General features: G+C 64.2%; 2 protein-coding genes across 2 annotated transcripts in view; one reads left to right on the top strand and one right to left on the bottom strand.

Annotated features, from left to right (window-relative positions):
• Positions 1-10,655, top strand: part of RAI1 (retinoic acid induced 1) — a 75,048-nt gene extending 64,393 nt beyond the window's left edge. Inside the window, exons 3-6 of the mRNA XM_065645091.1 lie at positions 2,236-7,846; positions 9,562-9,655; positions 9,974-10,023; positions 10,440-10,655. Of these exons, the coding sequence (XP_065501163.1) occupies positions 2,252-7,846; positions 9,562-9,655; positions 9,974-10,023; positions 10,440-10,454 (5,754 nt within the window). The 5' untranslated portion in view covers positions 2,236-2,251 and the 3' untranslated portion in view covers positions 10,455-10,655. The remainder of the gene's footprint in view (positions 1-2,235; positions 7,847-9,561; positions 9,656-9,973; positions 10,024-10,439) is intronic.
• Positions 10,656-12,283: 1,628 nt separating this feature from the next.
• Positions 12,284-24,505, bottom strand: SREBF1 (sterol regulatory element binding transcription factor 1). The gene is made up of 19 exons (XM_065644522.1): positions 24,257-24,505; positions 20,965-21,339; positions 20,632-20,804; positions 20,422-20,562; positions 19,577-19,795; positions 19,374-19,488; positions 19,057-19,283; positions 18,324-18,528; positions 17,607-17,791; positions 16,628-16,889; positions 16,380-16,546; positions 16,123-16,291; positions 15,930-16,038; positions 15,745-15,854; positions 15,511-15,643; positions 15,161-15,323; positions 14,735-14,920; positions 14,545-14,656; positions 12,284-13,796 (listed from the first exon to the last, which is right to left on the bottom strand). Exons 1-19 carry the CDS (start codon positions 24,360-24,362, stop codon positions 13,573-13,575), a joined length of 3,381 nt encoding a protein of 1,126 aa, XP_065500594.1. The 5' UTR covers positions 24,363-24,505; the 3' UTR covers positions 12,284-13,572.
• Positions 24,506-26,996: the final 2,491 nt, after the last annotated feature.

Here is a 26,996-nt window from a genome sequence, read left to right as displayed (position 1 = left end):
CTGCGAGGTGCAGCTCTGATACGGGGAAGAGACATGGAAAGCATCCAAAAATAGGATGGAGGGGACAGGAGGACATGCTGACGTGGGCAGCACCGAGCTCAGTTCCAGGGGCGCAGGGGGCACTGTGCAGTCAGTGCATCCCTGAGATGCTGGTGGTTATGGAAATATAACTAAATAAAGCCTTGTCTGTGTATGTAGTCCCCAAGAAGGTGCAAAAAGGAGACACTACCAGTGTCCACACCACCAGCACCCCATCCCCTCCCCTCGTCACAGGCAGAGGGGATAGCGTGAGGGCCACCACTGTGGCACGTCACCAAGAGAGTGGCACTGGAGACATCCCCAGGGAGCTGCAGACCCTTGGGGCTGCCCTAACTTGAGCTCCCAAATCTCAAGTTGCTGCTGGAACAGTCTCGTGTTCACCCCAGCGCCTCCGACCTGCCGGTGCTGGGGACGGGCAGGCTGTGTCCCCACTGTCCTCGAGCCCTTCATTAGCCCCACAAGCTGCTCAGCTGCTTCCGACATCAAACCGGTGACCCAGGTGCTTCCCTGCACCTAACGCGAGCGGGGCTGGAAATGAGGTTTAATGACGATGGTGACGAGGCGCTGGGCTGGCGGGAGCAGACAGCTTCCAGATGGCATCGCACCGGGCAGAGGGAGCGCCGGGGGGGCTGCGGGAGGCAGCAGCAGGCAGAGCCGGGCAGAGCCAGCAAGTTGAAATGACTTTTTTTGCGGCAGAGCCTGCAGTTCTGGCCCTCCACGCTGCTGCTTCCAGTAATTAGCCTCAATAATTAAAAAGAATGGCAATAAGCGGGGTGTTCACAGGGGCTCGCAGGATGCCGGCGTCCCCAGGGAGGGTGTGCGAGGAGGGGGGTGAGCGATTTGCAGAGGCGAGGGGTCACGCGTGGTGCAGGGGGTCACTGCGGCCCCACGGGGCTGCAGGGAGGGGGTTTGTTCACCCAGCAAAGCCGGGACGGGCAGCAGAGATGGGGAAGGTCCCAGCAGCGGCGTCAGGGTCTGGCTGGGCATGGCGCAGGCAGCGGGGAGGCAGCAGGACCCGGCCACCCCCCTGCTCGCGGGCACCGTGCTGTGGAGCGGGGCGATGCAGCAGGGTCGATGCAAGGAGGTCTGACAGGATGATGCAGAGTGGTGAAAGGTGAGGCGATGCAATGCCAAACGATGTGACGTGGGGCGAGACGATGCGACGCAGAGCGATGCGAGGTGATGCAAAGCCAGCTGCTGCAATCTGGGGCAATACAGCGCAGTGTAATGCAAGGAGATGTGATGCAGGGAGATGCAATGCAAGGCAATGTGATGTGATGCGATGTGATGCAAGGCAATGCAATGCCAGGCAGTGTGATGTGATGCGATGCAGGGCAATACAAAACAATGCAATGCAATGCAATGCAAGGTGCTGAAATGCAAGGCAATGGGATGCAGGACAATGCAAGGTGATGCAATGCAGGGCAATGCAATGCAAGGTAACACGATGCATGGAGATGAAATGCAAGGCGATGCAGTGCAAAGAGATGCAACGCAAGGTGATGAAATGCAAGGCGATGCAATGCAGGGCGATGCAATGCAAGATGACATGATGCAGGGAGGTGAAAAGCAAGGTGAGGTGATGCAGGGCGATGCAATGCAAGGCAATGTGATGTGATGCAGGACAATGCAATGCAAGGTAACACGATACAAGGTAACAAGATGCAGGGAGGTGAAATGCAAGGGCAATGCAATGCAGAGCAGTGCAATGCAGGGCGATGGAAAGTGAGGTTAACGCGATACAAGGAGCTGAAATGCAAGGCGATGCGATGCAAGGCAATGCAATGCAGGGCAATGCGATGCAGGGCAATGCGATGCAGGGCGCTGCAATGCAATGTAAGGTCATGCAGAGAGGTGAAATGCAAGGTGATGCGATGCAAGGCAATGCAGGGCGATGCGATGCAATGTAAGATGATGCAGGGAGGTGAAATGCAAGGTAACACGATGCAGGGAGGTGAAAGGCAAGGCAATGCGATGCAGGGCGATGTGAGGCGACACAGGGCGATGTGATGCAAAGCGAGGCATTGCCGGGCAATGCATTGCCAGGTGCTGTGCTGCGGGGTGGCAGCGAGGCCACATGGTGCCAGCGGGGCGATGCCATGGCAGGCGAGGCGATACCCCCGCGGCACACGCGCTCCCCGGCCCTCCGCGGTGGCAATGCTTCATTTGAATTCTCGCCTCTCTCTCTCTTCGCAGATAACGAGCCCGCGCCATGCAGTCCTTTCGAGAAAGGTGTGGTTTCCATGGCAACCAGCAGAGCTACCAGCCGACTTCACAAGATACATCACGCCTGGAGAATTACAGGCATCAAAGTCAGGCAGGGCCGAACTGCGAGCGGCAGAGGCTGGTGGCGAAGGAGTACTACAGTCAACAGCAACTGCCGTACGCGGGCTACGAGAACAGCACCGTGGAGAAATACCACCGGGGAAACAAGCAATTAGCCGGGCAGCAGCTGCAAGGCAGGCCGGCCTTTTCCAGTTACACCGTGCAGGAGAACAGCCCTTACCCGGCCCGTTATTCAGGGGACGAGAGCCTGCAGGCATGGGGCAGCCAGCCGCAGGCACTGCCTGGCGGCGTGGCCAAGTATGAGGACAATCTGATGAAGAAGACGGCGGCTCTGGCGGGCGGGCGGCCGTACCACGAGCCATCGGCTGCCCCGCTGCCGTTCCGGACTCACTTTCAGCAGCAGCAGCAGCCGCCGCCCACGCTCCCCTACCCCAAACTGCAGCGGCAGAAGCTGCCCAATGATGTCTCCTCGCCCATGCCCTTCTCGCAGAGCCCCCACTTCGGGCAGCGCTCGCAGTCCTTCCCCGCCTCTTCCACCTACTCCTCGGTGCCAGGGGGCAGCCAGTCCGCACACACCTACAAGAGCTGCACGGCACCCTCGGGCCAGCCGCCGCTGGAGCGGCCCCTGGGCAACGCCGCCAGCCTGGCCCCCGGCCCCCGCGTGCCCAACCTGCACGGCTACCAGCCCAACCGCATCGGCTACGAGCAGCCCCCGCAGCCGCCGCCGCAGCCCCCGCAGCCACCGCCACCGCAGCCCCCGCAGCCGCCTCAGCCTCCACAGCCACCGCAAACTTTGCAAGGGCGTCATCACGCCCCGGAGACCCTCCACTACCAAAACCTGGCCAAGTACCAACATTACAACCAGCCGGGTCAGACCTACTGCCAGGGTGACGCGCCGCCTGTGCGGACACCGGAGCAGTACTACCAGACCTTCAGCCCCAGCGCCAGCCACTCGCCAGCTCGCTCCGTTGGCAGGTCCCCGTCCTACAGCTCCACTCCCTCCCCGCTGATGCCCAACCTGGAGAATTTCCAGTACAGCCAGCAGCCGCTGAGCACCGGCGCCTTCCCAGCTGGTATCACCGACCACAGCCATTTCATGCCACTGCTGAACCCTTCTCCCACTGATGGGACGAGCCCTGACGCTCAATCTGGGAACTGCAAAAATTTGCAAAAGGAGAAGCTGCCCGAAAACTTGCTGTCGGACCTGAGCCTGCAGAGCCTGACGGCACTCACCTCCCAGGTGGAGAACATCTCCAACACCGTCCAGCAGCTGCTGCTCTCCAAAGCAGCCGTGCCCCAGAAAAAGGGTATCAAGACCCCGGCGAGGACCCCTGAGCAGCTCAAGGGGCAGCACTGCAGCCCTGAGAGCAGCACCTATTCGGCGGAGCAGGTGGGGACCCCCTTGTCCGACCCGCTGAGCACCCCTCAGTCTGTCCACACCGAGACGCAGGACGCGGACTATCTCAGTGGGTCGGAGGACCAGCTGGAGAGGAGTTTCCTGTACTGCAACCAGAACCGCAGCCCTGCCCGTGTCAACAGCAACTCCAAGGCGAAGCCCGAGTCTGTGTCCACCTGCTCCGTCACCTCCCCGGATGACATGTCCACCAAATCAGACGACTCCTTCCAGAGCATCCATGCCAGCCTGCCCCTGGAGACCTTCACCAAGTATGTGACCAACGAACGGGACTGTCCACGGCTTCTCCTCAGCGCCCTGTCCCAGGAGGAGCTGGCTTCCGAGATCATCGTCCTGCAGGATGCCATCAGCGAGAAGGCGGACAAAACCTGGGCCAACTCACCCATGCTGAGCAAGGAGGCCACCAAGTCCCCCTTCCAGCTGGAGAACCACCGGCCCTGCCTGGACTCCATGGTGAAGGGCGCCTGGCCGAGCCAGGGTGACTCCAGCACCCTCACCGAGCCCCTCAAGCTGGACAAGGCTTCAGGGGCCAGCACTGGGAAGGACTTCGGCGAGGAGGTGTACGAGGGTCCCCAGGTGGAGTTTGTGGATGCTGAGACTAAGGATGCGCTGAAGGACGCGGCCCCGCTGGCCTTCAACTCCAAGCCCAGCATCCCGGCAGCGACATCGAGCGCGGGAGCTGCCGGCTATAGCTGCTACTCGAACACCACTGCCAACTCGGAGGGCTCTGAGAACGCCATGGAGCACTTCGAGTGGCCGGAGGAGAGCCTGGGCGAGGCGTGCCTGCGGTGGAAGGAGCTGGGCTCGGGTCTGCAAACCTCCGACCTGCCCAAGGGCTTGTTCCCCAGTAAATTGGTGGGCTCTTGCAAGGAGAAAAAAAATGCTTGCGGCTTGGATCTGTGTGATGGCGAGCAGCCGGCCAAGAGCGAGCCGGCCCGGGACTTTGGCCAGCAGGCAATGGAGGAGGAAGAGGAGGAAACACTGACCTACGACGAGGCCACGAAGGCGGACAGCGAGAGGTGGCTGCAGGACACCCGGCACTGCTGCTCGACGGGGGACTTCAGCGAGATCCCCATCATCTCCTCACCGGAGCTGAAGGAGTCGGACCTGGAGGTGGAGGAGTATTCCTCACTCTGCGAGCTGGCCGGCTCGGAGCAGAAGTCGGTGACGTACGACGCCTCGCCGCCCAAGCCCCCAGAGATGCCCGCCGTGCTGTCCTCCAGCGAGGTGCCCGTGTCCGCTGAGGAGACCGTCAGCACGGCGGAAAAGGAGAGCTCGGCTCCTGCCCCGCGCCTCTCCGGCCAGTCCGTCATCCTGCTGGGCCCCGCCGTGGGCACGGAGACCAAGGTGAAGAGCTGGTTCAAGTCCTCCCTGGCCCACATCCAACCCGAGGAGGAGAGCGGTGGAGGGGAGACATCCCCCCCAGAGGTGGCCGATGCCGAATCTGCCCCATCGATGGCGGTGAAGCAGCAGCTCACGCCCGAAAACACGCCAGGGAAGACAGAGCCTGTCTCGCGGGGCAAGAGCCTCCGCAACAAGAGGGTCCACTGCCGGCTGCTGGAGGGGGACGGCCCCGGCAGCGCCGTGCCCAGCCCCTTCAGTGACTTTCTGGCAGCCGGTGGCATGGCCGGCGCCTGCCTGGGGCCAGACGGCCCAGCAGAGATGCCAAGTAAGAACGTCCACAGCCAAACGCCCCGGTTTCCAGCCGAGGGTCTGCCAGCGCGCATGTGCACCCGCTCCTTCACCGCCCTGGCCGAGCCCCGCGCCCCGGCACCGCTGGAGGGGCTGAAGGCCCCCACGCACCAGGAGAAGCTGGGGAAGAAGCCTGGCTGCGGCGTGAAGCAGCGGGTGGCCTTCAAAGCCAGGAAGCGCAGCGGCCGGCCGGCCCCCAAGGTGGTCCAAAATGCCAGCGATGCCACCACCATCCTGGTGCCCGGCTTGGTGACGGCGGAGGAGGCAGCGGGGCCGACGCTGCCGGAGGGGGACGTGGTGGAGGGAGGGGAGAGGGACCAGCGGTCGATGATCCTGCGCTCCCGGACGAAGACGCAGGAGGTTTTCTACACCAAGAGGCGGCGGGGCAAGATGGCGGCCGATGTCCGTCTGAAGAATTGCAAGGCACCCAAGAAGCTCATCAACAACCACCTCCCACCTGCCTTCAAGCTGGCGGCCCCAGGCAGCCCCCACAAGGAGGGCAAGGTGGGTGCTCGGATGAAGCTGCCCAAAGCAGGGCCAGGCATGGCGGGCAAGATGTCCGAGCGGCCCCTGCACTCGCTGAAGAGAAAGTCCACCTTCATCTCCCCCATCCCCGCCAAGAAGAGAAACCTGGTCCTGCGAAGCAACAGTGGTGGCGTGAAGGAGGAGAAGCCAGAGGGCCCCTCCAGCCTCTTCAAGAAGATGCCTGTGGCCAAGAAGGTGAAAGCCAAGCTGGCCCCCAAGAGCTCCGGTGAAGCCGTCCCTAAGCCCCCCCCACCGAAGGAGGCCCCCGACGTCTGCATCAAGATCACCTCCCGGGCGGCCTTCCAGGAGGCCACCAAGACCAAAGTGCTGCCTCCTCGCAAGGGCCGCGGCCTCAAGCTGGAGGCCATCGTCCAGAAGATCACCTCGCCCAACCTGAAGAAGTTCACCTGCAAACCGGCAGCCACGGTGACGGCCACGGTGGCCACCTACGGCACCTCCCTGAGCCCGGTGGGGACGGAGAGGGAGCGGGCGGTGAAGCACGGTGGGGTCGCCCCGGCAGCGGGCGACACGCGGCTGCCCAAGCCGGTGGCGGCACAGAAGGTTCCCACCGCACCGCCGGCTGAGCAGCTCTGCCGAAACCCCGCCGGCCGAGCGCCGAAGGGCAAGCTGGGCAGCGGGAAGAAGCTCTCAGCCGAGGGCTGCCAGGGCGAGGCCGATGCCCCGGCCCTGGGGGCACAGCCCAGCTCCGCCATGGCGGCCAAGAGCCTGGGGCTCCTGCCCAAGAAGAGGAACCGCAAGGGCAAAGCAGCAGCGCTGGGCATGGCCAAGGCTCCGCTGGGCCCCGCGCCACTGCCGGTGCTGCCCCGGGAGCGTGCGGCCGGCCCAGGCAGCGGGGAGGAGATGCTGCGGGAGGGGAAGAAACCAAAGAGTGAGGAGAAGGAGGCGCGGGGTGGCGAGGGGCCGCCCGAGGTGCGTCCTGCTGCTGGGGCGGCGCGGGGGCCGAAGCCACGGGCCAACCACTCCAACTACAACGGCTACTCCAAGCGGCAGCGGAAGCGGCTGGCCCACGGCAAGGCCAAGGCGGTGCCGGCGCGGTGCAAGAGCCGCGGCAAGCGGCGGCGGCAAGCCCAGCAAGTGCCGCTGCTGCACCCCGCCGAGCCCGAGATCCGGCTGAAATACATCTCCTGCAAGCGGCTGCGGGCGGACAGCCGGGCCCCCCCATTCGCCCCCTACGTCCACGTGGAACGGCGTGGCGAGTTCACCACTGCCTGCACCGTCATCAACTCTCCTGGCGAGGAAGCTCGGCTGCAACGGGGACCGGCTGGGCCGGCACCGCAACCACGGGCAGCCCTGCCCGCCTCCTCCACCATGCACATGGGGCCGGTGGTGTCGAAGGCGCTGAGCGCTGCCTGCCTGGTCTGCTGCTTGTGCCGCAACCCCGCCAACTACAAGGACCTGGGGGACCTCTGCGGGCCCTACTACCCCGAGGACTGCCTGCCCAAGAAGAAGTCGCGGCTGAAGGAGAAGGCACGGGTGGAGGGGCCGGGCGAGGACGCCATCCCGCCCGCCGCCGCGGCTGACCGGGCGCCCCGAGGGACAGAGGGTGGCTGTGGTGCCGGCGGCAAGGCGGCGCGGCCGGAGGGTGCCGCGGAGGTGGCCAAGCAGAGCTCGCTGCGCTCCAGCCCGCGGGGCATGTTCCGTAGGCTGCAGAGCTGCTACTGCTGTGATGAGAGGACAGAGGGCGAGGAGGCGGCCGAAAAGCCCCGGCGGCACGAATGTCACAAGGCTGAGTCCCCACCGCAGGAGCCGGCGGGTGACACGCAGGAGCACTGGCTGCACGAGGCGTGTGCCGTATGGACCGCTGGGGTTTTCCTGGTGGCGGGGAAGCTCTACGGGCTGCAGGAGGCCGTCAAGGCGGCTGCTGACCTGGTAAGAGCTCAGCTGCCCACTTGGCATGGCACAGCGCTCCGGGATGACATCTCCCGCTGGCCTCCTTCAGCCGGAGTGGTTCCCGTGGCTGTGCCTCTGGCTGGGATGAAAACTAATAGGGTTGACCCGCAAGCATCTGGTCATGAGGAGCTGCCCTGAGAGAGCAGGACGGAAAGCACCTAAACCCCCTCCTTTAGGCATAGAAGCGTGTTTCTGGTGTTATGCTTTGGGAGGACAGCAGGGCCCCCCTGGGACCATGAGGATGCTGAGCCTGGTGGGTTGCATCCCCCAGCCCAGCCATGTGTCACAGGGGGCAGCTCAAAGTGGGACAGACACAGCCTGGTGAAGGCAGGATGGAAGACAAAAAAAAGGCATGACATGGCATGATGCCACAGTGATGGGCAAGAGGAGCTGGAGGGAGGGTGTCCCTGCTAATGGCAGGAGGTTGGACTAGATGACATTTGAAGGTCTTTTCCAACCCAAACTATTCCACGATTCTCCTCTCCCAGAATGAAGGGAGCACAGGTACATGGAGGGAGCAAAATAGGGAGGACACTGCTGGGACATGGGGCTTTTGTGTTGGGGAACGGGAGGGGACAGCCACCCAGCAGAGGGTCTCCAGCAAGCCCCCCAGTACCAGGTTTGGGGCTGGCCGTATTCCCTGGTGTGCATGCTCGCAGCGTGGCTCCCTGCCCGTGCCATGGGGCTGGGGGCTCCCGTCCCTGCAGCACCCACTGGGGACGGCGCAGGAGATGGGGAACACCGTGGTCCTCATCCACCACTGCCACCAAACCATAGCATGGCCCTGGCCATGTCCCTTCACCTTCACACCTCCTGCTCCATGGAGGATGGCTGTGGGCTCGGTGCCATCCAGGAGAGCAGTACGGTGGGCACAGAATCACAGAATCACAGAATGTTAGGGATTGGAAGGGACCTCAAAAGATCATCTAGTCCAATCCCCCTGCCAGAGCAGGAAAACTTAGGTGAGGTTACACAGGAAGGCGTCCAGGCGGGTTTTGAATGTCTCCAGAGAAGGAGAATCCACAACCTCCCTGGGCAGCCTGTTCCAGTGCTCTGTCACCCTCACTGAGAAGAAGTTTCTTCTCACATTTAAGTGGAACCTCTTGTGTTCCAGCTTGAACCCATTACCCCTTGTCTTACTGTTGGTTGTCACTGAGAAGAGCCTAGCTCCATCCTCGTGACACCCGCCCTTTATATATTTATAAACATTAATGAGGTCACCCCTCAGTCTCCTCTTCTGCAAGCTAAAGAGACCCAGCTCCCTCAGCCTTTCCTCATAAGGGAGATGCTCCACTCCCTTAATCATCTTTGTGGCCCTGCGCTGGACTCTCTCCAGCAGTTCCCTGTCCTTCTTGAACTGAGGGGCCCAGAACTGGACACAATATTCCAGATGAGGTCTCACCAGGGCAGAGTAGAGGGGAAGGAGAACCTCTCTGGACCTACTAACCACCCCCCGACGGGCAGAACCTCATGCGTGGCTGCAGACAGCCGAGCAAGGGGCACGGTGTCACTCATGGTGTGCGGGCACAGGAGGAAAGATGCCGCCTGGGGCTGGAGAGGTGCAGGGATGCCGGTGTGTTGCCCTCGCGGCCGGGGCTGTCAGGGCACTGTGCTCCCATGCTGGGCTCTGATGGGATCTCTCTGTCTCTCTGCATCTCTCCTTCCCTGTTCTGAATTCCTGCGTGTGTTTAAAGAAGTGCTCGAGCTGCCAGCAAGTGGGAGCCACCGTGGGCTGCTGCCAGAAGGGGTGTCCCCACACCTACCACTATGCGTGTGCCGTCGACACAGGTGAGCCTGGCTGTGGGGACAGGGGTACGGGGGTCCCCTGGCACCCACCTACCTGGCTGGCTGCTCTGCATTGCTCGAGCCCACCCGAGGCCAGGGTGGGTTCACGGCTCCCTGCCAGCCGGGGCGACGATATCCCTGCGCTGGCAGCGCTGGCTGGTGTCCCTAGTTTGGCCGTCCTCAGTTGAACCCTTCATGCAAAGGCTGCAGCTGGTCCGGATGGTGGTGGGAGGCCTTGGAGGACACTGTGTCCCTGCTGCTCAGGACAGCCATCCTGCAGCGCGGGGACTCACCTGACACGGCTTTCTCCTCTCCTCGCAGGTTGCTCATTAACCGAAGAGAGCTTCTCTCTGAAATGTCCCAAACATAAGGTAAGCACAAAGGCCCCCCGCACACTCCCCCAGTGCTTTGCAGCCCCTGGGGTAGGGGGATCTACCTTTGGACCATCTCCCCACCCAGAGACACCCCACTCCATGGCACACCTACCCCAGACGCTCAGCCCCATGGGGCATTGTGTCCCTGGGGGGCACCAGGCCCCCCAGGATCCCCCGCTGCGGGGACAGGCCAGTGGGTGCCGGGTCTGGGACCCCGAGCTGGGGTACTGGGGACTATCCCCCTTCCCTGAGCACTGATGGGGTAGAGGAGTGATAATTGAACCCGTGCTAAAAGCGCTGCATCTCGGGTGGGCACCCAGTTATTCGCGGGTGGGCAGGCTGGCTGCTGATGGGGACACCCCAGGGGACACCGCAGCGGGACCACCGGGCTGACACCCCCCTTCTCCCCGCAGAGGCAGCCGCTGTAGCTCCCGGCGGGCACCCGCCCCGCCGCCAGCGAGGGACCGGCGGAGGAGGCAGCGCCCTGGGGAGCGGAGCGGGGCCGTGCCGAGCCGAGCCGGGCCGGGCCGGGCCGGGCCGTGCCGGGAGCCGCCCCGCTGCAGGTGGGCGCAGCGCTGCCGCCCCGACCCCGTCCCGCCCCGAGCCCGTTCTGGGCGGGCGGATCCAGCGCCGGGTTTTGCCCCCTCGCCGGGCCCCGGCAAAACCCGGCCTGGCCTCACCAGGAGGCGGAACGGGATCTTATCCCGGGATGGCTGCACAGGGGGGAGGTGGGGGGGATTCGGGTTGGGGGGGCCGTGTACAAGGGGTCCCGGCGATGTTGTCTTACTGTGGGGCCGCCGGACCCCCTGCGGGTCCCGGCTCTCCATATCTCACACTGATCTGATCTGAGATGTTGCCTTTAGCAAACCTCACGGTGTCTGTCTGTATATATGTGCGGCGGAGAAAAGGAAAAAAAAAAAAAAAGGACAAAAAAAAAGAAAAAAAAAAAAAAAAGAAGAGAAACAACGGCCTGCTGTTTGCAACACCACTCTCCTTTTTCCATTTTGTTCTTCCATCTCCTGTCTGCCCCAACCCTGCCTGGCCCGGGGTGCCAGTCCCTGTCCCCAGCAGCTCGGTCCCCACCAGCGTGACGGGTACGTGGCTGGGCTGGTGGGCACCCACCGGGCTGCTCCAGCCCCACTCGCTCCCTCTGGCCCTCGGCCCATTGCACCCACCACCCTCCCGCTCCATGGGGCGCTGGCGCTGCTGGGATGGGGACACCTGGTCCTGCTGCCAAGGACCCCAGAAACCCACCGTCCTGCCTTTGCTCGGCCTCGCCAGCACCTTCTCTTGCTGGGGCTGGGCTTTGCTCCCTGCGCTTTTGCAAAACTCCAGGCTCTGGGTGCAAAGCCTGTGGCCCTGGGTGCAAACCCCAGGATTTTGTCCTGGTGCAAGAGGGTGCAAAGAGCCCAGAAATGGCTTCCAGGTGGCAGCAGGGTTCTTGGAGGACGAGGAGGCACTTGCTTCCTCCCTTTGCATGGCCTTGGCTTGTTCCTCGTGCCCTGGATGCTGAGTTCACTCAGCTCCCTTGGTTTTCACATCCCTTCCCGGACACCCTGGGGGCTGCCCAGCTCTGGGATCTCCCCCCCACCCATGTCACCCACAGGGCGCCCTGCATGACTCCCCAATTTCTGCACCCCCATCAGGCCTTGCACCACCGGTACCCCGGTGCAGGTAGCAAATAATCCCCAACCCATGGTGATTCAAGCCCAAATCCCATCCTAAAAACAGCCTCCAGCTGCCCCCCACCTGCAGAGCATCCTGCAGAAGGGTTGGTGCAGCACTGGTCCCATCCATCTCCCGCACCCCGATCCTGCAGAGCCAGCGCCTCGTGTCCCCGCTGTCCCCTCCGTCCCACCCAGCCCTCACCCTTAAGGTTTGCTGGCCACAAAATGTCTGTTCTTTCAGCAGCTTGCCTCGGACACGGGAGTGAAAAACACACATTTAAAAAAAAAAAAAAAAGAGAGAGAAAGTAAAAAAAAAAAAAGAAAAAGAGAAAGAATAATAAAAATAATTAATTTAAAGAAAAAAAAGTCCTGGTGTCCCTGGCAGTGTTGCCTGAAATCTGGCTATTTTTAGTGACATCTTGTACATATGACTGTAAAATGGTAAACCGTGTGTATTATATATTGCCTCATTATATAGTGTATATATATGTATACATATACATATATATAATATATATGAAGACTGTAAATGTTAAGACTAGTGTTCTTATTAGTATATTGCTTCACACTGAAGATTGTGTGTAACAAGCTGTTTCTAAAAGATGTTTATTTTCCTTAAGAGTAAAAAACAGGTCATTGCATTCAGAGCGTCAATAAAGATACAACGATTGTTTTGGAAGTACGTGGCGCCCTGCTCGTGGCCTCTCTGTCTCCCGGGGGCTCCCAGGGGTCCCCCCGGGCTGGACCAGCCCCTGACTGGCCTGTTGTCCCCAGGTGCCACCAGCACCAAGGGTCCGGCTGGGGGACAGCACCCCCAGCTCATCCTGGGGTAAGGAGGGTGTGTTGGAGTCTCTTGGCACCCAGTGTCCCTGCCACCCTTGTCCCCCCCATCCTGTGCAGCCCTGCCCTGCGGGGTGAAGGCAGGACCCACAGCCTGGGGGGGTTCCCCTTGCCCCAACCAGGTTCTGTGTGGTACCCCCCAAGTTCTGTGTTTGTCCCGACCTGCCCAGTCCAGCACACACTGGTATAAATAATCAGCTTTAATTGTCTGTACAAAACTCTCCAACTATGAAAATACCATTTAAAAAGGCAAGGCGGGGGGGATAGGGTAGGGTGGGGGGCTATGTACAAAGAAGAGGGAGTGCAGCAATGGGACGGGGACACCCACCAGCCCCCCGGGAGCCCTGTGTCACCTGCCATCCTTTCTCCAAAAGCACTCAGGGCTGGCCAAGCCTGGGGCGGTGGCAGCGCCTAACTGGGGATACTGGTCAGTGCTAGGGAGGGGGAAGGACAGCCCGGGGGGGGCAGAGTGGGGGCGAGGGCCCTTGGCCACCACCATGGGGACAAACCTCCTCCCGCTGCAATGGGGGCAATGCCAAAGCACCCCAATCCACCCTGTGCCAGTGGGACCCACGGGGGACCGGGCAGGGACACCAGGAGACGGGGGTGAGGACAGGACTGCACCCTGTGCCAGGGCACTGGGGGCACTGGATGGCACTGGGGCCAGGCTGGCCAAGCATCCCAGCGCCATGCAATACTGTGACAGTGTCACTAGAGGTCCCCACGTCCCGTCACCAAAGCAGGCTGGGGACAGGGACAGAGCCATGGGGTGGCTGCGCCCACCCGGGCTGCCCCGCGCATGGCTGTCCCACCGCGGGAGTCCCCACACCTGCCACCGGTGTCACCGGGCATCCCCCTACCCAGCCCCAACCGCCCACCCGCTCACCTTAAAAACTGCTCCCCAAACACCATCCCCCAGAAGGGGCTCCTGTGCTGGGGGAAACTGAGGCACGTGCCCCTCCGCCACCCCCATTCCCCACATCCCAGACCCACGGAGGGGCTGGCGGGGGGGGCTGGCAGCGTGCCCTTCCCTCCCCAGCTAGCCCGATGTGACGGTGGTGCCGCTGCCCAACTTGATGATCATCTGCTGGCAGTCGTGCAGCGTCCGCTTGTCCCCCAGCTTCTCCAGGGTGCGGGCGGCCTCGGCCAACATGCCCATGCGCTGGCCCGGCCCCGAGAGGAAGCCAGGGGGGAGGTGGCAGCAGGCCAGGAGCAGGGCCTCGGCGTGCTCCCGCGGCGTGGGGTGGCTCTCGGGCGCGCCGGCTGCAAAGAGGGGAGAATTAGAATCACAGAATAGTTTGCGTTGAAGGGCCCTTCCCAGCTCCCCCAGTGCCCCCGCTGCCATGAGCAGGGACATCTGCACCAGCTCATGTTGCTCAGAGCCCCGTCCAGCCTGGCCTGGGATGTCTCCAGGGATGGTTCATCCACCACCTCTCTGGGAAACCTGGGCCAGTGTTTTACCACTCTTACCATAAAAAAATTTCTTCCTCCTGTCCAGCCTGAATCTCCCTTCCGTTAGTTTAAAACCATCACCCCTTGTCCTGTCACAACAGCCTCTGCTAAAGTCTGTCCCCATCCTTCTTACTGGCCCCTTTTAAGCACTGAAAGGCTGCACTAAGGTCTCCCCGCAGCTTCTGTTCTCCAGCTGAACCCCCCAGCTCTCTCAGCCCGTCCTCCCAGCAGAGCTGTTCCAGCCTCGGATCATTTCTGTGGCTCCTCTGGCCCCTCTCCAGCAGGTCCATGTGTGTCCTGTGCTGAGGACCCAGAGCTGGACCAGCACTGCAGGGGGGTCTCACCAGAGCAGAGAGTGGGTGTCAGCCCCAAGGGTGCCACTGGAAGCCACCCACCCTCCCTTAGGTGCTCTGGCAGGGTGACATGGCCATTCACCCACCCCAGAGCAGGTGCTACCACCAAAACCCCTGCATCCCATGGCCTGGGGTGATGCAGGTGGGGAGTGGGATGTCCTCAGGGTGTGGGGTGCCCAGGGGTGATCTCCTACCCCATGTCCCACCTGTTTTGCTGCCCTGCACCCCTCTCCTCCGCAGGCTGCGGTCCAGCAGCTGGTGAGTCCTCGTGGGGCTGGCCCGGGCCATGAGCCTGGCGGTGGCTTCATGCAGAAACACCTGGAGAGGTGGGGGCAGTGAGCGCGGCTGGGGGCAGGGGATGAAGCGACCCGACAGGACGAGGGGTGGGGGGCTCACCCGGCGCATGGCGGGGCGCAGGGTCTGGGCCAGGCGCCGCAGGCTGCTGAGGTCCTGCTGGAAGCCGCGGAGCTCGAGGGCAGACGCCTGGTAGAGGCAGCTGCGCTGCTGGCTGGCACCCATCTGCTGCTGCCAGAGGTTGGTGCGGGTGACCAGGAGCAGGTCGCACAGCAGGAGCTGGACCACCTGGGTGGGACAAGGGGAGCTGGGTGAGCGGGGACACGGACGGACAGATGGATGGTAGAATAGCCGAGGAGGTCCCTGCGGGCAGGCGTCGCTGCGCGGGGCCCCCGCCGGGCTGCATGGCAGGGGCATTGCACTCCCAGTCTGACACATGCAATGCAACTACAATGCACCCCCGCGAGGGCCGGGGGCACCTCCCGCAAGGTCTGGGTGGCCACCTTGTGTCTCCCGGCCGTGGCTCACCTTATCGATGGTGCCCTTGGGGGGGCTGCCAAGCTCCAGGCTCTCCCGCAGGCAGCTGCTGGCCTTCTCACAGTGGCTCAGGCTGGCCTGGCTCCCGTCCTGCTTGCTCAGCATGGCCCGGACGGCGCAGAAGGTGTGCAGGGCAGCGCGGGGCAGGGGCTTCCTGCAAGCAGGGGACACCGTCACTGCAGACCCCTTGCTGGGGACAGTTGTGCCCCCCTTCAGCAGACGTGGGGCCGCACAGCCACGCTGCTGAGAGTGTGTCAACAAGGGCTGTGCCAACCCAAAAAGGATGGGATGTGTGCGATAAGCCGTCACCCCCACCAGTCCCTGATGTCCCCAGCACTCACTCAGAGCTCTGCAGCGCCCGGGGCATGGTCTCCACCAGTGGGTAGAGGCGCTCGGCCCCCTCCTCGTCTCCGCGCAGCCAGTGAATAACTGTGCCAATGATGGACGCCCACCACTTGGACACGGGGTCGGTGCCTGCAGGGCGGGAAGGAAACAGGAGTGGATGTTCATCAGCGCCATGGCCCCACACACAAAGTGTCCCTGGGGGGAACTGGGGGGGGACACACCAGCCTCACCTGTGACAGCCGCCAAGCCGGAGCTGATGGAGGGCGCGGGACCGGGCTCACCGCTGGCATCCGAGCAGCCATTGAGCAGCTGGAGATACTCGAGTGCATCGGAGAAGCGCCTGTGGGGAGAGGGGCTGTGAGCGGGGCCAGCCCCACACCGGGCAGACGGAGCTGGGTGCCCACCCAGCACTTACCCCTCTCCCTGGGCAGCAGGACGGCCGGGCTCGGGCATGGCCACGCAGCACAGAGCCTTCTCCAGGAGGTGCTCGCGGAAGAGCTGGGTCACCTGCGCCAGTGGGTCCACTGCAGCACAGAGGGACGGTGAGCGGGCAAGCCCCCACCCCAAAACTGGAGGCTGGGGGTAGCAGGGTGGAGGGGTGGTGTTACCTGGGTTGCCGGCGGAGCTGTAGATGGTCTCCCTTGGGACGCCCTTGACAGCCCAGTCCCCATCCACGAAGAAGCGGTGGCCCAAGGGGTGGCAGAGCCACTGCATGGCGGGGGGCACGGCCCCGCCGTGGGACAGGGCCACGCGCCGGGCGCTGCAGAGGAAGGGGCGCTGTGGGGAGAGTGAGAGGTCAGGGGGGGACCCAGGGGACCCACAGGACCCCCTGACCCCATGGTGACGGGGGCTGCCCCGCACTTACGGCCAAGAAGTGGAAGCAGCGGTGCAGGCTGGCCTTGACCCGCAGGGCGGCCGCCACGTAGATCTCGGCCAGGGCGGCCACGGAGACGGCGTCGCCGGCGCACTCGGCCAGGTTGACGGCGCTCAGCGCCAGGTTGATGGCCAACAGGTGTCCCCCCGCCTGCTTCCCTGTGGGGACGGGGATGGGGGTGATGGGGGGTGCAGGGCAGGGGGTCCCGTGCTCGACCCCTCCACGGCGCGGGGCCATACCGGTGAGGTGCAGCTGGTGCAGGCGGTGGTATGCCATGGCGGCGTTGCGGGCGCTCTGCCGGACGTGGGCGGCAGGCGGGGGGTCGCGGCGCAGCCCCCCGGCGCGGGCGGCCAGCCAGCGGCCCACCCAGAGGCGCTGGAGCAGGTGGCGCAGCAGCGTCCAGAGCAGGCTGCAGGCCAGGTCCCCGTGGGATGCGGGTAGCGGCCGCCCCAGCGCCGCCAGCGCCGTCCGCAGGTGCTGGGCCCCCTGCGCAAAGTCCCCCTGTGCCCGGGGACAGCGGGTGAGCGCGGAGGGTGGGACCAATGGGAGGGGGCTGGAGCTTTTTGGGGAAAAAGGTGGGGTTACACAGAGGCGTAGTGACAGGGCCAGGTGTGGCATAGGATACAGGGCATAGGATACTGGGCATGGGGTATATAGCATGGGCATGGAGAGCAGGGTACAGATATGGGGCACAGAGCACATTTTTGGGCACAGAGCACAGCGCATGGAGGTTAGACAGGTAGGTGGGGCCAGCCCAGGTGGATGTGGCGGGGCAGGTGGGTGGGGTGCCTTGTGCTCCTGGGGTGCCAGGGTGGGGCCAGATAGGCTGAGCTTAGTGCAGGTGGGCAGGGCTAGGGCAGGTGGAAGAGGCGGAGCTGCTCACAGTGCTGGGGTGTCAGGGCGGGGCCAGGCAGGTGGAGCTTAGACGGGGTGGGTGGGGCAGCCCGGGTGGAAGGGGCTGGGCTGGGCCAGGTGGGCACGGCTACTTGTGCTCCTGAGGTGTCAGGGTGGGGCCAGATAGGCTGAGCTTAGTGCAGATGGGCGGGGCTACGGCAGGTGGAAGAGGCAGGGTGGGGTCAGGTGGGCGGGGCTAATGGAAAGGGCAAGTACGTGAAATGGGCGGGGCTAACCCTGGGGGCAGGTGCTGGGACAGGTGGGATCAAGTGGGGCGTGGCCGGGGTGGGTGGGGCAGGTGACATCACGCAGGGTGTGGCTTACCCGGTCCAGGTCCAGGTCTGCCTGCCGGCGGTGGCGCCAGAAGAGGACGGAGGGCTCGGAGTGGGGGCGGGTGACGGGCTCCCCGAAGACGAAGAGCCGCACCACCGCCCCCAGCACCAGCGCCGCGTTCAGCACCCAGAAGGCCAGCGTGGGCCACAGCCACTGCGACCACGCCCACGGCTCCTCTGTGTGGGGAGGGGGTAAGTGCCACCCCGCTGCCACCACCCTGCGGTTTGCATCCCAGTGGCCTTCACCCCGTGCCCAGCCCAAGAGCCTCCACCCACTGGTGTCCACTCCAACGGTGTCCATCCCAACAGCCTCCACCCAATGGCCTCTGCCCTGCATCCACCCCAGCATCCTCCACCCTGATCATCTCCTGCCTCAGACCTACCCCAAGCCCTTCTCCTGATGGCCTTCACACCATGCCCACCCCATCAGCCCCCTCCCTGATGGGCTCCACCCCAGCAGCCTCAACCCAAGCAGCCCCCACCACAGATCCACCCCAACACCCTGCACCCCAATGGTCTTCATCTCAACAGCCTCCAGCCCAACGCCCACCCCGAGAGCCTCCATCCAAATGGCCTTTGCCCCATGCCCACCTTGACAGCCTCCACCCCAGTGGCCTCCATCCTTTGTCCACTCCAGCAACCAGAACCCTGACAGCCTCCATCCCAGTGTCCTGCACCCCAAGAGACCCCACCCCGTGCCAGAGCTTACCCATGGTGCCAGACGCAGCCATGATGCTCCTGCTGGAGCCGATGGTGCCTGGGCTCCCTACAGGGGCTGGGGCACCAGAGCCCCGGAGGAGGGAGGCCAAGGGGTTGAAGGAGAGGCAGAGGAAGACGAAGGCACAGAGGGCCATGCGGGAGCGGTCCAGCATGCCCTGGCTGCTGGGCGAGGGTGGCGGGTGCTCCTGCTTCACCTGCATGGGCAGAGATGCTGTGAGCCCCAGGGCATGGGCATGGGGCACAGACATGGGGTGTGGTGATGGGGCATAGGCATGGGATATAGGGCATGGATTATAGGATGTGGGGATGAGATACAGGGCAAGGGATAGAGGGCACAGGCATGGGATGTCAGGCATGGGGTACAGGGCATGGGTTATAAGGCGTGGAATATAGGGCACAGGCATGAGATATAGGGCATAGGATACTGGGCATGGGGTATACAGCATGGGCATGGAGAGCAGGGTACAGATATGGGGCACAGAGCACATTCTGGGGCACAGAGCACAGCGCATGGACATGGGGCAGGGGTGCAGCACCTCACAGCATCCCAGAATGCCCCCACGCCCCTCCCTCCAGCCCCAAATTGGGTGAGGAGCAGCCTCAGGGAGCAAGACCGGGGCTCTCGTCTCCTTTCCCCATTTCGTGCATTTTGTTCTTGGCACCCTGGCATAAAGCAGTAGACCCCCTGCCCCATTTGGGACCCTCCCACAGTCCCCCCACACCTTGCCGTGGTCGCAGAGGGGGCTGTCAGGCTCTGAGTCACTGCTGCTGTTGCTGCTGCCCCCGCTGACCGAGAGCGGGCTGCTGTGGGACGGCGAGCCCGCATCCGATGGCGGCGGTGTCAGCATCTCCATCACCTCCGCCTTCGCCACCTCCGCCTTCGCCACCTCCATGGGGGTCTCCGCCTTGGTCCCCCCACTGCAGGAGGCCACCAGGTCCTTCAGAGACTCTGCAGGGAGCACAGCAGGGTTAGGGATGCTGTGGGGCGCAGAGCAGCCCCATGGCTGAGCCCCCTCATGAGACTTTCCCTTCCACTCACGGTTCTTCTGCACAGCCATTTTCAGGGCAAGGTTCTCCTGCTTCAGCTTCTGGTTGCTCTGCTGCAGGAAGCGGATGTACTCGATCGCCTTCCTCAGGATTGCCGACTTGTTGAGCTGCCGGTGGACAGGGACAGCTCAGCCCAAATACTGGGTGAAGCCCCCCTGCCTGCCCGCCTCTGGCCCACTGCCCCTGGGCTCCCACCTTGGCCTCGGTGCCCACCACCAGGTCCTTGAGCTCCACGATCTTGTCGTTGATGGAGGAACGGTAGCGTTTCTCGATGGCGTTGTGCGCCGTCCGCTTCTCGCCCCTGCTCTGCACCAGCACGGGCTTCCCGCTGGGCGCCAGCCGGTTGATGGGCAGCTTCTCAGCATCCACCACCACCGGCACCGTGGCCAGGATGGTCCCTCCGCTCACCAGCGCCTGTGGGGACGCAGGGTGGCATCGGTGGGGGGCAGAGAATCATAGAAGCATTTTGGTTGGAAAAGACCCTCAAGATCATGGAGTTCAACCATTAACCCACCCCTGGCACCACCCCATGTCCCTGAGAACCTCATGTCCGTCTGTCCAACCCCTCCAGGGATGGTGACTCCAGCACTGCCCTGGGCAGCCTGTTCCAATGCCCCACAGCCCTTTGGGGAAGAAACTGTTCCCCAGATCCAACCTCAACCTCCCCTGGCGCAACTTGAGGCCGTTTCCTCTGGTCCTGGCGCTTGTTCCTGGGGAGCAGAGCCCGACCCCCCTGGCTCCAAGCTCCTTTCAGGCAGGTCAGAGATCAGAAGGTCTCCCCTCAGCTCCTGTTCTCCAGCCGAACCCCCGGGTCCCTCAGCCGCTCCCATCACACTTGTGCTCCAGCCCCTCACCAGCTCCGTTCCCTTCTCTCAACTCGCTCCAGCACCTCGAGGGCTTTCCTGGCCTGAGGGGCCCAAAACTGACCCCAAGATTCAAGGTTTGGCCTCAGCAGTGGCCAGTCCAGGGGGACAGTCACTGCCCTGGTCCCTGGCCCTGGAGCATCCACCCCCCCCGAGCTCCCTGGCCACGGGACGTACCGGCACCTGCAGCGTGGTGGCCGAGGCACTGACGCTGGTGGCCAGGGAGGTGGTGCTGGAAGTCTTGGCACCGCCAGCGTCCGTCTTGACGGCCGCCAGCAGCAGAGAGTCAGCCTTGATGAAATGAGGCTGCAGCAGGACCTGGAGGGCCGGGGGTGTCAGTGGGAGCGGGGGGACACTGGGACCCCCCACCCCTGGCCCTGGACTTACTGGCACTGGCTGGATCTGGGGCGAGACGGGCTGGGGGGCGGGGGCGGCGGGGGCCAGGAGCTGCTGGGGTGCCACGCTCTGCACGGGGGCCGGCGGTGCCACGGGCTGGCTCGGCTGCGGGGGGGCGGGCAGGGGGCTGGGCAGGGGCTGCCCCGCACCCCCGGGCTGCACGGCTGGGCACGGAGCAGAGGACAATGTCACCAGACCCCCCCGGCACCAGCCCACCCCACGCACCCCCATCCCACAGGGACGCATCCCTCCCTCCAGAGAGAACCCCCCACAACAAGCCCCCTCCCTCCCAAGGGAACCCTCCCCATACCCCCAAATCCTCACCGGAGAAGCCGTGCTGGTTCTGGTAGCCCACCAAGGGCTGGGGGCTGAACTGGCTGGGGGACGCGGGGACGAAGCTGGGGGCCAGCAGGACACCGGGCTGGGGCTGGCTGCTGGGCACGGCCGGCTCCTCCTTCACACCCGGGGCCGGCGCCGGCAGCACCGGGGGCTGCGGGGCGAAGGGCGGCATCCCGGGGGGGCCCGAGTAGACGCTGCCAGTGGGGGTGGCGGGGGACGGTTTGCTGGGTCCCAGGAAGGTGCTGAGGGTGCCTGGGGCCTGGGGGAGCCCTGGGGGCACAGTGCTGTCGAGGGCACCGAACGGCAAGTCAAAGAGCCCTGAGAAGTCATTGTCTGGTGTGTTGATCAGCTGGAGCATGTCTGCAAAACAGCCCCCCCCCCCGCCATGCTGTCAGTAGCTGCCCTGGCCCCACACGTCCCACAGGGCCCCCAAAGCTGACCCCATGCTGCCCACCCCACAGCTCAGCACTTTGGGGAAGGATCCCCATAACGCAGGGGAAAAATTCTCTGAAAGCCCAGGAATCTGCTCTGTCTTGTTCCTCAGAGCCCTTGCCAGTGGGGAAACTGAGGCACAGCACTTGCAATGGGGGTGCCAGAGTCTGGCCGCCGGCATCCAGAGGTTTCCAGCTTGATCTGGGGGCAGATCTCAGCCAGTTTCTGAGGTCCAGGGGGGCAGAGACGGGCTTGTGCCAGCTCATTCATTTATCATATACTAGAAACCCCCCAAGCCCCCAAAACAGCCCCTGTATTGCGGGGGGGGGTGCTGGGGCTGGGACAGAGGGACGTGCTGGTCCCAGCACCCACCCGGAGGCCAGCTGGGCAAGCGCGGGGTTAAACAGTGCTGGGCTGGGGGGCTCTATCCTGCTCGATGTCCCCACCAACACACCAGCCCCCACACATAGGGGTGTCCTGAGGTGTCCCCACAGAGGTGCCCAGGGATGCTCCCACCAAAGCGCCCTGGGATGCCCCTGCTGTGGTACCCCAAGCGCATCCCCCTGGGATTCCCCCTGAGCTGCACAGCCCCCGGACACCCCCTGGGGTGCAGCACCCCAAGAGGAGCCATGGCAGTGACTCCAAGGGTGGGGAGGAGGACGATGGTGAGGAGGGGAGCCTTCAAAGGTGCACCCCATGTCGGTGGCTGTGTCCCCCGCTCAGCCCCGTAACGAGGCAGCAGGTTATTTTAAAGCCGTGTTCTCGCCTCCTCCCCGCCGCTGCCCGCGCCAGGCCTGGAGCGATGCCGGCGATGGGGTGATGCGACTCCGCCAATCGCCGCCCGCCGCCCCCAGACAGCCCCGCGGTCGTGCCAAGGTGAGCCCGGCCCGGGGTTACTGCCGGGCACCCTGCTGGCACCCGTGGGCGGTTACTCAGGGTCACTCGGCGTTAAGCCCTTCACCCAGTTCCCCCTGACCCCCCCCATCCAGCCCCGTGTCCATTCAGCCCAACATGATGCTCCTCACTCAATGCCCAGCACCTGGAGACGCCCCACAAGGACCGGGGTCTTTGTGCAGCCCCCAAGACATCAAACCCTTGGCACTTCTCTCTATGCAGGTGTGATTTCTCCCAGGAGGGGTTCCCAGCCTCATCCGCCCCCTGCTCAAGGGACCCCCAAAACTCCTTCATGGTCCAGGGGCAAGAGAGCAAAGTTTGGGGGTGCAAGGAGGGGGTGCTCCATCCTGGACCCCCCCTTCCTTCTGCCCAGCCCTAGGGGTGGGCACAGCTCTCCCAGCGCCTACCAGATATTTCTATCTCTGCCACCCGCTGCCACCCACACCTTTGGCATTACATGGACACCCGGCGGTGCCACGGCTGCCCCCACCCTGCTGCTTCGGGTGTGGGAGCCCGTGGGGCAGAGCCACATGGCTGTGGGTGCTGGCAGGGTGGGCACAGGGCACCCGTATCGCTGAGTGCACGTCCCACAGCCACACCAGGGTGGGCACGGGGACAAGTGACAACCTGTGGTCACCTGGGGACCGGTGGCAAACCCACAAAGAACCACAGGGCATGGGGTGGCCTGGACGGCCGTGACGCAAAGCACCGCAGCAAAACACCCTCACCCCACACGGCTGGTCCACACTGGGCACCGCTCAGCCCTGGCGCGGGTCCCAGGGGACCCAAAGGGACACGGGCACAGCTCCAGAGCACCGCTCCCGCCTGCCGCTACCATCCTTCCCACGCCAAAACCACACCGGGGACAGCCGGGTGGCATCTGGATCTGCCTTGATCCGTCCCGAGTGCAGTTGGGATGAGTCTCCAGCCCTGAGATGCCACTTCCATCCCAGTTGCCGGAGGACATATGGCTCCTGGCATCACCAGCCCACCTTCGCCGCATGCTTCACCGGCTCTGCCAGTCCGCGCCGCATGGCGCGGACTGGCAGAGCCGGTGAAGCATGCGGCGAGGCAGGCGCAGGGCTGCAAAACCCAGTTGTTGGTTAAAGCCATGGTAATGTTGTACCTGGCTTCGGTAAGACTTCGGTGCCATGGTGGTGGGGAGCAGGTCCCCTTGGCATCGGGAAGTGGGTCCCCTTGGGGAATGGGGTCCCCTCGGCAGCATCCCCACCCCACGGACCCCCAACTTGTGGGTGCTGTTGGGTCCCAGCCCCAGGGATGCTCCGCTCAGCCCCGGGGCTGGTGTTAGAGCCTTTCCCCATCCCCCATCCCGGTTGGGTGGCTCGGGGAACCCAGGCGTCCTGGAGGGAATGACCGGGAGTAACCCCGGTGGTGACGTCACTAAGGGGGCGGGGCGAGAGGCGACACGATGCTGCGGTCGGCGGGGGCCCCGTCGGGGCTGTCCCGGCACCGGCACCTCCAGCCCGGGGGTCGCGGTGTCCTGCTCCCCCCCCCACCCCTCCGGGACTCTGCTCCTTCCCGAGCCCCCCGCCATGAACCGGCCCCGGTAAGGGAGCCGGCCCGAACAGCCCGCCCTGCGCCCACCCCGCGCTCCAGCAGCTCGGTGTGTCCCCCGCACCGGGCCCGGCACCGAGCCCGCTCCCTCCAGCCCGGCCATGCACCGTGTCCGGCTGCGCACCGAGCGCCGGTTGTGCACTGAGCCCGCTCCCGCCGACCATGCACCGAGCTCCGCTTGTGCACCGAACCCCGGTTATGCACCGAGCCCGCTCTCCCGGGCCGTGTCCCGCTCCGCGGTTCCCTGAGCATGCACCGAGCCTGCTCTCCGCAGCTCCGGCCACGCACCGAGCGCCGGTATCGCACCGAGCCCATCCCCCGGCCGTGCACCGAGCCCCGGTTGCACCCCCAGCCCGTTCCTCGGGGCGGGACGCACCGTCGATGTCGCTGAGCAGGGCCGTGTCGATGTCGCTGGCCCCGGAGAGGCCGAGGGACGGCGTCAGCCCTTCCAGGGCCGCGTCGTCGAAGGCGAGAGCGCTCATCCCGGCGGCGGCGGCGGCTCCCGGGCTGCGGCGGCGTTAGGAGCGGCGGGGCCGCCCGCCCGCACCCGCCACGGCCGCGCCGGCCCGGGGAGAGGGAAGAAGGGGACGAGCCGCCAACTTGCTCCCGCGAACCGTGCCCAGACCTGCTACCGGGCAGGGGAGGGAAGGAGGGAGGGATGGAGGCGGATCCGCCGCCGCGTCCCGCCCCGCCACTGCCTCCCCGCCCCGCAACCGCCGGCGCCGGGACCCACCGGCCCGTTGTACCGCGCCGGGACCCCCGGGGGCTCCGGGCGGGGACCCCCGGCTGCAGCGGGCAGGGACCTGGTGCCGCAGGAGCGCAGCCGGGAGCAAGGGAGGCTGCAGCCCCTGAGCAGGCAGCAGTCCTCTGGGAAAGTCACCGAGCCCTGGGGGACAGTCACTGAGCCCTGGGGGACAGTCACTGAGCCCTGGGAACGCTCACCAAGCCCTTGGGACAGGCACCAGCCCCTGGGGAGAGGCACCAAATACCTGGGCTGGGCTCTAAATACCTCGGCTGGGCACTGAATACCAATTAGCCCCAGATCGGGGCGCAAGTGGGAACAGGCAGGTGGGCAGCGTGGGGAGAAGGTGGTGGCCACGGCTGCAGAAGCCTCCAGCATCTCGTGGAGGCCACATGCTGGGGTGAGCTTGGGCCACCATGTCACCCCTCAAGGCTACTGCGGTTCCCAGTGCTGAGGCAGCTGCGAACATCTGCCTTCCCCCTCCAACCGCGGGGTCTGGGGTGCATCCCAGCACCACTGCCCGACCATGGCATGTCCCAGGTGGGAAGAAGCTCCCGTGACTCCAGTTGGAGGATGCCCAAGGGCTGATGCTGCTCTGTGAGCACCTTCCCCTGTGCCATGAACTGTGGGAACCAGGAAAACGACTGGTGCCACTGGAGTCAGCCCCATGGCTGCCAATGGGTGGTGGGTCTCAGCGTGTGGGTCTCGCCCTGCAGCACGCATGGGTTGTCTTACTGCTGGGAATAATTCAGGAAAAGAAAATGTGCTGCAACATTGGCCACCTGAAAGTTTGCCCTTTCCTCCTCTGCGCCACCGAGCGTGACCCGAGGCTACCTGTGAATTAATTAAATGTGGCTGCACCATAAAAACCTCCCCCCTCAGTCTCACTGGCTCCCATGTGATGACACACTGGGCACCCCTGTGCAATATGGGGACCCCCTGCATGGCACGGGGCACCCTGGTGTGGCATGGAGCTCACTGGGGACAACACAGAGCACCCGGTGTGTGCACGTGGCGTGTGGCAGAGCCGCGGGTGCACAGCCCTGACAGTCCCCTCTGCACTCTCACCCCACTCCGGCCTCCTCAAGCTGGGGACATTGACCTGTGCCCCAGCTGGGGACGAGCCCAGGGTGTCGTGGCTCAGCTCCATGCCAATGTCTGGGGCAGTGTCACCTGTACACAGGTCACTGGCACCCGCTGGGACATCTCTCACCCGCAGCAAACTGTACTAAAGAGAAAAACCTTTGAGAGATCCACCACTGCTCATGGGGTGTGCAGGGGGCCATATGCCATTCGGGTCAGCGGGGAGAAGCTGGGCTCCACGGCAGTGGGAGGTTTCCCTTTGCTTTCAGGAAAGCCCCTGCAGAATTCCGTCCGTGTGCTGCAGGAGGAGAGGGCAGCTTTCCAGGGCTGAGGACATGGATGTGCTGTGGCCCCGTGAGGCTTTAGGGCAGCCTGGCGTGAACATGAGGGTCACACATGTCTAATAACCCACGCGAGACCCAGGGCACGGCTTTCCCTGTGAGAGACGGAGGGGGCAAAATCACACACCTAAACACGGTTTTATTTTTGCACAAGCTGCAGGCAAAGCCGGATTTTGCAGGACTCCCCCCCGCAGCCAGAGGGGATGTGCACCCCGGGACCCACACATGGTGCTTTCCCCTGCTCCGGGGGACCAAAGCAAACAAGCAGCATCCTCCGTACAACGGGGACGGATGAAGCACCCCGGTAGCTCCATGGAATGGGGTGGGTGGGTTTGGAGGCCGATGGATACCACGCGGGGTGGGGCTCCCCGGGGTGAGCTGGGTTGTGGGGTAGGGAAAACCCCGCCTGTAGGACCAGGGCCACGCAGCCAATAAGCGTGGCGGCCCGGAGTGGAGTGATTCTGCATCACGGCTCAGGGCCCGCGATTACATCATGTCGGTCCTGCGGGGATGGCAGCGGGGCCACGTGGTTGCTCTGGAGTCGCTGAGACGTTTTCCTGAGCGCAAGGCTGGGAGGAAACCGCAGGGATGAGACAGAAAACAAACCGGCCCCGAGATGGTTGGGCTCTGGCTGCCGAGCCGACCAGGCAGGCTCACACGGCCGCAGCGGGCTCAGACGGCTGTGTAGGGCTCATCGGCGGCGTGGAGCATCACCCCGAGCCGCACTGGCACCAGTGACAAGCTGTGGGATGTGCAGAGCACAAATGCAGCAGCCCCAGGCAGCTCGTGTGGAGCATCCCCCATCCTGCTGCCCCCCGCAGCTGGGTGGGCTCCCCCAAAAACACTGTGCCCAGACAGACATGAGACCCCAGACATTAACCCCACGCTGAAAGCAGCCCAGGCTCTCAGTGACATGTCCGGCTACAGCTCTCAGCATCCCGCGTGCTCTG

Source organism: Caloenas nicobarica, chromosome 14 (genome assembly GCF_036013445.1).
Source record: "Caloenas nicobarica isolate bCalNic1 chromosome 14, bCalNic1.hap1, whole genome shotgun sequence".
Lineage (NCBI taxonomy): Eukaryota > Metazoa > Chordata > Aves > Columbiformes > Columbidae > Caloenas > Caloenas nicobarica.
Note: the sequence above shows the minus strand (reverse complement) of the source record. Positions and strands in the feature narration are given on the sequence as shown.